Genomic DNA, 11,766 nt, shown 5'->3' with positions numbered 1-11,766 from the left:
GGTTGTGTGAGATAGAGGCGAACATGGACGCGTGTGATCCGCAGTCAGACTCTGAGGGAAGAAACAGAAACGCCCCGCGGAGAGAAAAGCGCAACTTGTGACTCGTCAGTCGAGCATGAGACCAGAGACGTGAGGAGACTGAGGGTTTGCCTCTTGAAACTTCAGAAAGTACAGTTGGTAAGTACAGTTGTAGAAAAAGAGATCATAATTACTACAGTACACACTAAACACTAACAAAAAGTACCAAAAACCAATGCTGTTAAGTGTACTTACCATACGTGTGAGGATCAGGCCCTCAAAAAACTTTTGAAGTTTTCTTCACCAATAAGTCTAGGCCCTATTATTGGTTTACACTGATTATCCTACAAATATACCATTGTAGCTGTGCTTGCTGCCTGTTAAACCTGGTACTAAAGCTGTCAGTAAAACAAAACACACTGTTATCTACCTAAATGTGGACATTGCATATACTATTGTTTTTATACACAGTTTTTGCAGTTGTACAAAATAAGGGGATCGAAAGAAGCAGCTTTATTATGGGTTCAAACCCTGTAATTGTTAGAATGGCCAAGAATCAGCAATCTCCACCTAAAACTGTTAGGGCAGACCAGACCAAACTGTAAGTCGTAGAGATTTGAAACTTGGAGGGATTGTAGTACTCACAACATCTTCAAACCCTATTGTAATTGTTAGAATGGCCAAGAATCAGTAATATTAACCTAAAACTGATAGAGCAGATCAAATCGTAAGTCGTAGAGACTTCAAACTTGGAGGGATGGTAGTGCTCACAACATCTACAATGTCGCCAAGGCTCGCCCCAGTCAGCTTGACGGGAGCGCTACAGCGATCTTAATTATGAAATTGGTCAAATTCTTAAGGTCAGAATTTTGGGGTATTTGGTATTTAAAAAAAAAAAAAAAAAACTTTTGCTAACTAGTCCTAGGCTTTTCGCCTGATCGGAAACCAAGCCAGTAGAGTAAGATTCTCCGGAGAGTGAATATCAATAATTATCCCCCCAAAAAAGTTGAACTCACCATCGGCTGCTTAAACTAAAACGGCTATAACTTTTAGGGAATGATATATCTGCCAAACTAACTCAAAGTAAGAGCTGAATCTTGGTGGTGCTACTCACTACTCAACCGTTTGTCCTAGGACATGAAATTGGGCGGTGATATTGTAGTTTTAAAGGGCGTAAACGCAAATTTTTTCACGCGACATTCATATCATACGATAGACTTCTAGAACCACTAAACCATTTGTTTAAAAAGAATAAAAATAAATAATACTTTTGCAAACTAGTCCTAGGTTTTTTGCTCACTCTGGAAAAAAAACTTTCAACTGTTCCTTAAAAAAAAAAAAAAAAAAAAAAAAAAAAAAAAAGACCCCGCCTTAGAGTGCCCAATAACATGCCAACACCTCAGCGTCATTCAACCTATGAGAAAAACAGAGAGAATAGAAGCAACACAGTGCAATGCAGGAAAAATATCGAAAAGAAACGATTATTCTCATAACATGAACGGATGCCAAAACTTTCGAAAGGGGCAGAGCTGCTTTAACTTAAATGGCTATAACTTTTGAAAGGAATTAAATATCTTTGCAAAATGCATAACACATGTCAGAGCGGAATCTAAGGTCACATGGAAAAAAAGTTGTGGCTCTTGGACACTTGGTGGCACTATAAACAAAAATGGCAATAACTATGCAACCATTTGTCCTATTGACATGAAAATTGGTACGCATGGTCTTGGTCAAAAGTGGTTATAAGGACATTTACATATCTCTAAAAACATGGCTGCTATAGGCCAATGAACTTTGAGCACCCATTAGACAAGGTAAACAGGTTGATCGGAACAAACTCAGTGGGCCTGTTTGACCTACGGCCTTAAAGGTCTGCAAGAAAATTGAAATAAATCTTGAATTTATCGTTTAGGCTACACAAAAGTCAAGTACACCAAAGGTCAAAAGTACCTTAAAAAGCAGCTTTATTAAAGATCATGACACATACAGGAGCACAAAAAAGGCCAAAATCGAAGATTGTGATTAAACCATTGGATTCAAACAGTCCTGAGCAGCTTAACTGTTGGCAGAGGACTCAAAATATACATACGTACACATCCCTTTAGTCTATTGCTATTGATAAAGTGATTGTTCATTAAACCACAAGTACTGATTTTCCTGAGAGCAATTGCCAACTTGATATTCTCGGAATACAAAATGACTTTATGTCCAGTTAAAAGAGTGGTGTAAAATTGACAAAGCAGAGTGCAAATGTGACATTCAGAGCTCACATGGATCAATGAGAATCTAAAATCCCTTTTTATTCTAAAAAAAACACATTTTAAGCAGTTGAGGCACATCGTAGAACTTGAAGGCACTCAACTTTCATTAGCACTTAATGAAAATGAAACGAATGAAATGGAACATGGAAGTCGAAGAGAATGAACAGATTGAGACAGCAGGTCAGTTGCAACAAAACACGGCACTGCAAAAACCAGAGGCAAGACCTACAAAGACTTTTAGATCAATTTAAATCCATAACTACACTTTAGACAGGGTTGGTTTTGGGTGTCAGCAACAATTGGACGAGTTGGTGACCCAAGACAGGAACACGACAGGCCGAATCAGACGTTTTTCCAGGTAGACAGGTGGCTCAGAGGAAGATGATAACTGGGGGATTTGAAGAGACAGAAACTAAATGGCCTCACCATTGTTCTTTAAAGGGCTGCCAAAAACAGAAGGAACTGTAAAAGCCACAGAAGATGAATACATTCTCTAGAGGCCAGCAAGAGAAAGTCAAAGCTCTGGAGACAGAGCTGATGTCAACTCGCAAGGAACCAGACCGAAAAGAGAAGCCAAAATGAAGCGTAAGCTTCATAATGTGAGGAATTGGGAAATGAGAGTGAATCAGTTCTATAGAGACTTGTCATTTCACAAGTTCAAACTGTTTGCTACGAAAAGGAACCTTTAAGACAGAAATTTTCTGAAGTTCAATCTACATGGCCTCTTTGATCACTTTGAACCTGTCTGGTGGAGGTCTAAACAATTTAGTAGTTTAAAACTTGTTAAAGTCGCACCGTTTTCCCTTTTTTAGAATTGCCATTATTTTACCCGACCATGCTTGCTTCAACTGACCAATTTGTCTACGCTTTTTAAAGTTGGGCGATTGGTGTAGCCGCTACAGCAATGCTCTCAATGGCACATTCATCCGTTCCACGACGGATTTTGAAAAACCCATTCTCGCCCCATCCGGTTCCCCAGCTGTTCTTCACGATCCAGTACTTCTCGCCGGTCTTATGGCACTTCCCATATCCCACCAACAACACGGCGTGATTGGTCAGCTCAAACGGATTGACAGAGTCACGGAGGCCGGTGTGATGGTAGATGCCCTCTTTGTAGTTCATGAAATCGGGGTACACCTCCAGGGCCACGCCCATGGGGCCATTCCTCACCAGCTCCAGCATCATGGCCGCCTCACTGCAACCGCCGTAAAACCCACCCACGTAGTGATATTCTGAGGCATAGTACCTTGTGCATTTCTCAGGTACTTTGCAGGGAGAATCATCCCCGGTGTAGGGGAAACAGTCCTCCTCCACAATACCGAAGTCCTGGATGTATTTACCGATTAGGTATGGGAAACCTCCATCACAACCTGTACAAAAGACAACAAAAATCAATTGAAATACAGACTAAAATCCAAAATGTTACCTTCAGAACATTCAATTAATTGCAAAATTTTGGGAAGTATATATATTGGTTAACATAGGTAACTTAAAGTAAAACCATAACTTACTCTACCAGTCAAAAGCTATGATTTTTAAAGAAGTCTCTTCTGCTCACCAAGCCTGGATTTATTTGATCCAAAATACAGCAAAAGCAGTAATATTGTGAAATATTTTTACGATTTAAAATATCTGCTTTCTATTTGAATATATTTTGAAAATACAATTCATGTGATCAAAGCTAAATTTTTAGCATCATCACTCTAGTCTTCAGTGTCACATGATCCTTCAGAAATCATTCTAATATGCTAGTTTGCTGTTCAAGAAACATTTTTATTAATATTTAAAACAAATAAGTACATGTTTTTTTAGGATTCTTTGAATAGATAGATCACAATAGATGAAATAAAAAGCTTTTGTAACAGTATTTTTTTTTATACAGGGGGAAGGAAATTAAAATTTTAATTAATATTTTATTTAGCAATGATGCTTTAAATTGCTCAAAAGTGATGAAAGACATTTCTATTTTATGTAAATGCTGTTTTAATAAATTTTCTTTTTATCAAAGAAACCTGGGGGGGAAAAAAACTAGTTCCATTTGTTTAACAAATATTTTTGAGCAGCAAATCAGAATATTAGAATGCCTTTTGGAGGATCATGTGACTAAAAAGTCTAATGATGCTAAAAATTCAGCTTTGAAATCACAGGAATAAATTACATTTTAAAATATATTCAAATATTCAAAATACTTAATGTTACCATTTTTGCTGTACTTGGATAAAAAAAAAAAAAAAAGCAACATTAAAAACCCTTCTGTTATTAAAAAAATAAAAATAAATAAAATTGACTGGTAGTGTAAAACTTAACTGAAATAAAATGTTTAATGTTTTACATTTTTTAAATTTTATTTAATTTTATTTGTATGTTATTTCAGTCAATTCCCAAGACAACTATCTTTTAGTTTCAGTTGATGTACTAAAAAAAAAAAAAAAAAAAAAAAACACTCTAAAACTAAAGCGTAAATGTAAAAATAAAATTCAAAATATTAATAAAAACTACAATAATATCATCGTGATACTAAAAGAATGCTGAGCAGGACAACAAAATAGTTTATAATTATATATACACATTTTATATAATAACTTTATACTATAAAATTTAAAATAATTATTGTTATAAAATAACATAACACAAAGCAACAATTTTATAGTGTAAAATTACTACCAATTCATTAATATTTCCATAATAAAAATACATTGTCGCTAAATTTCTTTGTTTTAAATTATCGATTTTAGAATTATCGATCCTAACAAACCATACATCAATGGCCAAAGCTTATTAATTTTCGATCAAGTATAAGTGTATAAGAATAATATAATTTTACATCCCTAAAGAAATCAATCTTTCTGACCTTATAAAACCTACAGGAAAGGAAAAAAAGGAACCCAAAGTCAAACATTTACGCAAGGAATCCATTCTGATCTCAATCGGATTGTGTAACCATAATTCCTGAGGGTACTGGAAAGGCAAACAGTCACGGTTTTATAACTGCAAATACGCAGACAGGCCCTCTGAAGTTCACCACAGATACAGGTCACATTAAATACTGCCTCAGTGCATCAACATGTGCTTTTACCTTGAGAATACTGGGAGCAGGACACCACTTGCTGCGGACTGAACACGGGCTGCTGCGTGTTGTTCGTCCGGATTCGGACTCGCGCTTCAAGCATTCCCATAGTGGCGAAGGAGTAACAGCTGCCGCATTGAGCTTGAGAAAGAAAGGAAAGTAAATAATTTAGAGATGAAACATGACAATTTACAACCTCATTACTTTTGCCCTACACAATTGTGCTTTAATCCACTCTCCTTCCTCCTCTAATGTATACAGAGCATCTGAAGGAGCTCTTAACTAAAGTGAGACACGATTGGCTCTGAAAGGAACAAGCCACTCCAGACACATCGACCATCGCTTGAAGAGGTGATCATCTCCTCACTTACTTTAGAGAGAAGAAATACTAGTTTGTTTTTATAATCAATGGTAAAAGACTGACTTATCTAAAAGATGAGATTGTAAAGCTCAGTAATAGGACTTCAGTACAAATGGAAGGAAACAAATTCAAGTCATACTGAGATACTGAGAACAGCTATAACATCGAAGAGGATTAGACAGCTTAAGACAAAGAGAAATAAGAGGACTTTAAACAGACAAACCAGTGACAAGGGCTGATTATCTTAGTCATGGGACCACAGATCTCAAACCACTTTAAAATATCCATTTCCTAAAAATACGAGTCAAAATACTAGTAATTACCCAACAAGACACATCTAAAATAAAAATTAAAAAAAAAGGACAAGTGGCATAAACATTAAAAAAAAAAATGAAATAAAAAGCACACAAGTTGCTACAACTAGCAGTAGAACTAAAATTATATAAAAATTAAAACTGAAAAAAAATAAATTTAAACCCTCAAATAAAAAAAAATAAAAAAAAGTAATAAATTAAAAAAAATTAAACAAAAATATATATATAAAAAAACGAACAAAAAAAAAGGTACTACAACTAGCAGTACAAATATAAAACTAAAAACCTAAAATATAAAAAGACAAGTAAAATACAAACTTAAAAATGAAAAGCACACAAGTTAGAACTGAAAATATAAAACAAAAAAAAACTAAGAATTAAAAAAAAAACTAATAAGCACAAGTTACTACAACCAGTAGAACTAAAAATATAACTAAAAAAACCTGAAGCCTAAAAAAACAAATATAAAAAAGCTAAAAAAAAAAAAAAAACTCAAATAAATGAGAATAAAAAGCACAAGTTACTACAACTAGTAATAAAACTAAAAACATAAAATTAAAATAAATAAAATAATAAACTAAAGAAAAATATAACCCCCATAAAAAAAAACACAAGTTACTACAACTAGTAGTAGAACTAAATATAAACTACAAAAAAACCCTCAAATAAATAAAAATGAAAACAGGCACACTGTTTACAAGTTACTAACAAAAAAAAACTAAACTAAAAATATAAAACAAAATAAATAAAATAACCCCGCAGTAAATAAAAAGCCACAAGTTACTACAACTAGTAGTAGAACAAAAAAAAAATAACTATATATAAAAACACACTACAAAATATTTTTAAAAGCCCTCAAAAAAAAAAAATTAAAATTAAAAGAAAAAAAAAAAAGCTAAATAAATTAAAAAGCCCATTGAAAATCATAAAATTCTATAGTAGCAATAGCAAAAAAAAAAAAAAAAAAAAAAAAAACACGGGTTTAAGGAATTGGCAGAGGTTCCTTTGCAATTTTTATTATACAGATACAAATAAATAAAATACTACAATCATTTAATTTCAGTAAAAAATAACAATAGTCTATCACACACTAGACTGATCTCCCGGTAGCATTTCTAGCATCTTTTACCAGGCTGTTCTATAGTAAGAACACCACTCAATAACACACACTTCCAGGACTGGAGAGTGAACGCATTTAATCGATCAATAGTAGCTTATTGAAGTGATTCCCAGGACTCAACTGGAGGTGGTAAAGGACTGCAAGTGATTTCTGATATAAATCACATGCTCAACTCTGTGCAATACAAGACAGACTGATGCAACCATTTGGTTGCAGTATTTTCTTTTACTCTCTTTCACACACACCTTGGTTGCGGACAGGGCTGACATAACTGACTCCATTCACGTTTCTCCAGTCCCAGTGTTCTGGAAGACTGGCCGCCATCTTACTGTCTGCAGAAACTGTCACAGGCCTGACACGTCTACAAGAAAGACAAAGAGACATGAAATCACAATCAACCATTTACCTTCTAAATGAAAAACTGTTGCTCCTAATATTCAGCACTAGTTAAAGTGAGCGTACCGTGGTATACGAGAGGCATGCCCTCCTGATCTCCTCAGCATCTCCTGTATGGTGAGGGTCTGATAGAGACTGTATGTTGTGGCTTTCCAGGACTTCTGAACGGAGTTTATTTGATCCACAAAGTTCATGTCGTTTTTGTACGGGAGCTTCATGAGCCTGGAGATCATGTAAGATGAATCAATAAATGCATCAATCATTCAAGGTTGATGAAATCACATGAGATCTTATCAGGACATAGAGAGCAAGATAAAGGACAATTGAGTCACGAGAGACAAACAAAGACTGCTGACACGCTTACAGTTTGTGTTCGAATCCAAGCATGTGACTTTGGTCAATTCGTGGTGGGATGGGCTGCACTTTCTTCCCAGTGAAACAGCCCCAGTTGTTTCCTAAAACATCATGAACCCAACCGGGCAGCGTCTGATCACAGTAACTGGTCACTTCTGAACCCTGCTGAGAATACTACACACGTAGAGAAAAAAAAAAATACAATGCAATTAAATTTTGAATGACCTAATCATTCTATGTGATTCTAAAGCAACATCATGTGATTCTACTGATGCTAGGAATGTGCAAAATCACATTTTAAAGATTAACCTAGTCATAAAATTGTTTGTGAATTTGTATATGAAGGCAAAAGTCTTTATTCTGTTCACTTTTAATTACTGGAACTCAGCAGTGTTGCTACTTCTAACTAAAACTAACAAAAAATATGGTAACTGAAATTAAATTATTAAAAATAAAGTATTAAAAGAAAAACGACAAGCATATAAATTACTAAAAAGTTATTTTTTTAAATCAAACTATCAAAAAAAAAAATTTTTGGTAACCGGTTTAAAAAAAATAAAGTAATTTTTTTTTTTTTTTTAAATAAAATCTAAAATTTTATACAAATATATAAACATGTAGATAAATATGCAAATGACAAGCATATATAAAAAAAAAGCTAAAAATGAAAAAGCAAAAAAAAAAAAAAAAAAAAAAAAATCCAACTATCAAAACATGTTTTGGTAACAAATTAAATTACAAATAAAGTGTAAAAGAAGAATATATACATATAAAAAGACAAGCATATAAAACTACTAAATTTTTTTTAAAAACAAATGACATTAAAAATACCTGAAAAAAATTGCAATTAAAAAAAGTATTAAAAAAAAAAGCATACAAATTACTCAAACTAAAAATTAAAAACTCATTCCAAACAATGTTGTAATTGCAATAAAAAAAATTACATTGGGACCTTATCCTAGTAATAAAAAAAAAAAAAAAAAAAAAAAAACACATTCCACAATTGAGCTAGACAGAGCAGCAAAACACAAAAGAGCTGAGGTCAGAATTTCCCTCATTGTGAAACCTCAGTCATCTGATCAGTCATGTGTCGTTACCCGAGACTGAAAGTGTCTCATCATGCTTACCTTGAAAAACCCAAACCATTTGTAGTCATTGATCACCACTTCAAAGCCTTGGTTATAAATCAGAGTGAAGAACCCAGTGTGACCAAGATCATCCACAGCAACATACAACTTCTGCAGGTCCACGGTCACAGTCTTCACTGACTTTCCTGTTGACAAGTCCACAAAGTTTAATTTAGAACCTTAAGGAAGTAGCTTTGATAATATGCAAACACAACAACTGCAATTCAAAACCTGAGCTGCCTGTATATACAGAATTATGTGCTTTTGTATGTTTAGATGCACCTCTGGTGCCTACAAATGCTGCTTATAATGGCATTTAACAAGGTTTTAAAACAGCCAATATATTAAATAGGAAAAGGAAACATAACGAAATATAAACCAAAAATGACACTGAAATTGATACTTTTGTACTCTCAGACAGCATTAAAGTAGTAATATAATATTGTTAATTGAGGTAAACATGCTTTAATGGACTGACACTAACAAAATAATATAATATACTATGTTTTTAAGATAGCATTCTTGGAGTAACTTGGAAAAAACCATGGTATTGGAGCACGGTAGTCATTCAGTAGCCTGGTAAATATCAAAGTATAATGTCAATGTTAGTACTGTACCATGTTAGTACCAAAGTACCAGTGTTTTTAAGAGTACGCAAGAAGCCAACAAGTATAAAGTAGTTACTTTGGAGTAACTTGGAAATACCATGGTATATAAACATGGCAATCACTCAGTAGCATGGTAAATATTACAGTATAATGTCAATGCAAGTACCATGGTGGTACCACAGTATAAATGTTTTAAGAGTATATGAAAGCCAAAAGTATAATGTAGCTTATTTGAAAATACCATGGTAAATAAAATCACTCAGTAGCATGGTAAATAATCAAAGTATACTGTCAACGCTACTAGTGTACCATGGTAGTACCTCAGTACCAGTGTCTTTAAGAGTATACAAAAAGTCAACATGTATAAAGTAGTTACTTTGGAGTAACTTGGAAATACCATGGTATATTATTTACCATGCTACGGAGTGATTAATATACCATGGTATTTTCAAATAAGCTACATTATACTTTTGGCTTTTGTATACTCTTAAAAACATTTATACTGTGGTACCACCATGGTACTAGTATTAACATTATACTTGGATATTTACCAGGCTACTGAGTGATTACCATGTTATTATACCATGGTATTTCCAAGTGACTCCAAAGTAACTACTTTATACTTGTTGACTTTTTGTATTCTCTTTAAAACACTGGTACTGTGGTACTACCATGATACTAGCATTTACATTATAGTTTGATATTTACCATGCTACTGAGGAATTACTACGTTAATATACTATGGTATTTCCAAGTTGCTCCAAAGTAATATACTCTTAAAAACACTGGTACTGTGGTACTACCATGATACTAGCATTGACATTATACTTTAATATTTACCATGCCTCTTGAGTGATTACCATGTTAAATAGGAAAAGTATACTCCAAAAAAAAAAAATATACAACCATGTTTTTTTGCCACGGTATTCTTGGAGTAACTTGGAAAAACCATGGTATATGAATCATTTAGTAGCATGATAACTATCAAACAAAGCATAATGGCGATGTTAATCATTGCACCATGGTACACCACAGTGTCAAATGTTATTAAGAGAATACAAAGTACATCTTTATGCCATTAACGCTTCATTTTAGTGTCATGCCTATTGGTAGGTCGATTATATTAAAAATAAGCACAGATGTTCAGGTGAAGACCCCAGCATGAAACCGAAAGTAAACTAAACTTCCGTGTGGAAGACACTGATTCAGATAGCTGTGATGGTCTGATCTGATCTTGTCTGACCTGTGCTGGAGCAGTTGATGGTTCGATCTTGACCCACATTATATACGCTGAAGATCCAGGTGCCCAGCAGGTCCTCATAGGTGCAGTTGGCTGGAGTGTCGGCCGCAGACCCGCCGATAAACGCTAACAAAACAATCACAGCGAGAGCGCGCATCGTGACTGTCCGATTATATGTAACGGGACAGCGCGGGGAGTTAAACACTGACCGGACGCAAGGAAACAAACGCGTGTCCTTCTCGTCCTTCCGCGCACCTGCAGTAGTAAAACTCTCTGGTGACCAGCCGTGTGCTACTTTATACAACGATGATCATATGACACGAGTCACGTGATAGAACAGTGAGCGCGTGCGCGCGCAGAAGTACTTCTGTCACTCAAAAAAAAAAAAAAAAAAACATTAATCATGCAAACATACGCAGTTGATTCTATCACACACACAATAATTAAGTCTTTTGACAAACACGCATTAACTCAATCACATAAATACATACATTAATCACACCAACAGACAAACGCATATTATTTGGTTATGGAAACACATTATATACACTCAGTTAAAACCATGTAGGCCCACACACAAAAACAACAACCATAGTTTAAATCAGAAATACATTACATAACGTACCCTTTTGAAAAGAAGTGCACTTAAGTATACTTTTATAAAGACTTTTATGTAAAAACATAAGTGCAAATTAAAAGTTATGTTTTCACCGCTTATTTTGTGTAATTAATTTCAAATGTATCATTTTAAAGTTATATTAAATGCAATTAGTTTAGTTAAAAATTTTAAACCACTTTAGTATATCTTTATATGTACTTTTATGATTCCTTCTAGTGTTTTTAAAATATGATTAAAGTGTACTGCTCTATGTGCTGGCTCAAATATGCTTGATGTCAGTT

General features: G+C 34.1%; 1 protein-coding gene across 1 annotated transcript; it reads right to left on the bottom strand.

The window, feature by feature from the left end:
• Window positions 1-1,965: 1,965 nt before the first annotated feature.
• Window positions 1,966-11,157, bottom strand: ctsc (cathepsin C). Its single transcript, XM_073817691.1, has 7 exons — window positions 10,870-11,157; window positions 9,019-9,164; window positions 7,902-8,065; window positions 7,604-7,759; window positions 7,387-7,502; window positions 5,356-5,487; window positions 1,966-3,649 (listed from the first exon to the last, which is right to left on the bottom strand). Exons 1-7 carry the CDS (start codon window positions 11,021-11,023, stop codon window positions 3,150-3,152), a joined length of 1,368 nt encoding a protein of 455 aa, XP_073673792.1. The 5' UTR covers window positions 11,024-11,157; the 3' UTR covers window positions 1,966-3,149.
• Between the last annotated feature and the right edge of the window lie 609 nt (window positions 11,158-11,766).

The sequence above is a fragment of the Garra rufa genome, chromosome 14 (genome assembly GCF_049309525.1).
Source record: "Garra rufa chromosome 14, GarRuf1.0, whole genome shotgun sequence".
NCBI lineage: Eukaryota > Metazoa > Chordata > Actinopteri > Cypriniformes > Cyprinidae > Garra > Garra rufa.
This window is presented reverse-complemented; position numbering and strand designations above follow the sequence as displayed.